The sequence below is a fragment of the Solanum tuberosum genome, unplaced genomic scaffold (genome assembly GCF_000226075.1).
Source record: "Solanum tuberosum cultivar DM 1-3 516 R44 unplaced genomic scaffold, SolTub_3.0 contig00652, whole genome shotgun sequence".
Classification (NCBI taxonomy): domain Eukaryota; kingdom Viridiplantae; phylum Streptophyta; class Magnoliopsida; order Solanales; family Solanaceae; genus Solanum; species Solanum tuberosum.
Genome location: NW_006241260.1, coordinates 1 through 1627, shown reverse-complemented (window position 1 = coordinate 1627; position 1627 = coordinate 1). Strand labels below are relative to the sequence as shown.

General features: G+C 30.2%; 1 protein-coding gene across 1 annotated transcript; it reads left to right on the top strand.

Moving 5' to 3' along the window:
- Nucleotides 1-377: 377 nt before the first annotated feature.
- LOC102600041 (glutamate decarboxylase 1) lies at nt 378-1153 on the top strand (the record flags this gene model as incomplete). Its single annotated transcript, XM_006368031.2, has 2 exons — nt 378-578; nt 807-1153. Coding segments are annotated over 2 exons (420 nt in total), but the record flags the coding sequence as incomplete, so codon positions are not given.
- Nucleotides 1154-1627: the final 474 nt, after the last annotated feature.

The window sequence follows — 1627 nt, the reverse complement described above, 5'->3', positions numbered from 1 at the left end:
AAAATAGAGAGTGTGAATAGTGGTTCTCCAAATTTGAAGAACTACTATTAAGTATTCACATCTCTGTAAATAGAGAATAAAGAGTCATATAAAGATGAATTGGAGAGAGTATTCTCTCTATTTTATCCTTCAAATATAGAGAATGAAGTGTAAAATAGTTGGTCTTAACTCTTATACTTTCGAAATAAATACACCCATGTCATTACGAAGTTGTTAAAAATATCCATTACTTTAATGACTCAACTGTTGAAATGACAGGTGGACTTCACATGTGTATTTATTTACTTATTTAATTTATTGATTTGATATATTATTAAAAAATTTAATTAATTATCTTTGGCCGTGATTTCTAAAAATAGCTATTCTCTAAATTACAGAATCGATGTGTGAATATCATAGCACGTTTATTCAACGCACCTTTGAAAGAGGAAGAAATAGCAATTGGTGTTGGCACAGTGGGCTCATCAGAGGCCATAATGTTAGCGGGCCTAGCCTTCAAGAGGAACTGGCAAAACAAACGCAAAGCTGAGGGAAAGCCTTATGATAAGCCCAATATTGTTACTGGCGCTAATGTTCAGGTATCATAACTCCTACATTCTCACCATCTTACTTGTCGCGTTTAGTATAATAATCTTTAAATATCACTTGTTTGAGATTGAGAGTTATTAGCAAAAAGGGTTCAAAAATTACTTTTGGTTACATATCCAAATTCTTGTATATTAAGTCTTGTTATAACTTGATTAAATTTCTGACTCCGTAACAGGATTTCAAAAACTTGTTATACATAAAATATTTTTTAATTTTAGGTGTGTTGGGAGAAATTTGCAAACTACTTTGAAGTGGAATTGAAAGAAGTAAAGCTAAGGGAAGGGTACTATGTGATGGACCCAATGAAAGCTGTGGAAATGGTAGATGAGAACACCATTTGTGTTGCTGCTATTTTGGGTTCAACTCTTAATGGAGAATTTGAAGATGTCAAACTCTTGAATGATCTGCTGATTGAAAAGAACAAGCAAACTGGGTAAACTACTTCTATTCTCTAATTTATCTGTTGAAAGTTTCTTTTCTTTTTTTGTTTGTTTGTCCAAGTATGTATATATAGGTTTAACCTCCTGTTTTAATAAAAAGATATGTGGAACTAGCATTACCTCTCATTTAAATGATAATTTTGATATTTAAGATATATTTGAGTTACATATTAAAGTTTTCTTATATTTCTTAAAGTGATAGTTTTGGACAAATAATCCATCCAATTCATCGTTTATTTTTTCTAAACTATTTAAGTTTATACAGTTGGGTGGATGATTAAATAAAGAATGACTATATAGATATTCTTCTTTTTTTCTTAAACTTTACGACTATTAGAATATTTACTTACATGTGGAAAATCAAACGAATAATGATAATTATACGTCCCCTCCAATTTTTACTACCGCTTGTTGTTTTTGCTCCCTTCTTTTATTTGGTTTTCAAACCTTTTTTTATAACCCTTTTTGGAGCCAAGAATCTATCAGAAATAACTTTTCTACCACACAAAGGCAGGGTAAGATCAATTTGTGTACATTCGATTCTTCTCAGACTCCAATTATTATAGTAATAAACAAAGAATATTTTTGTTTTTTTTTTT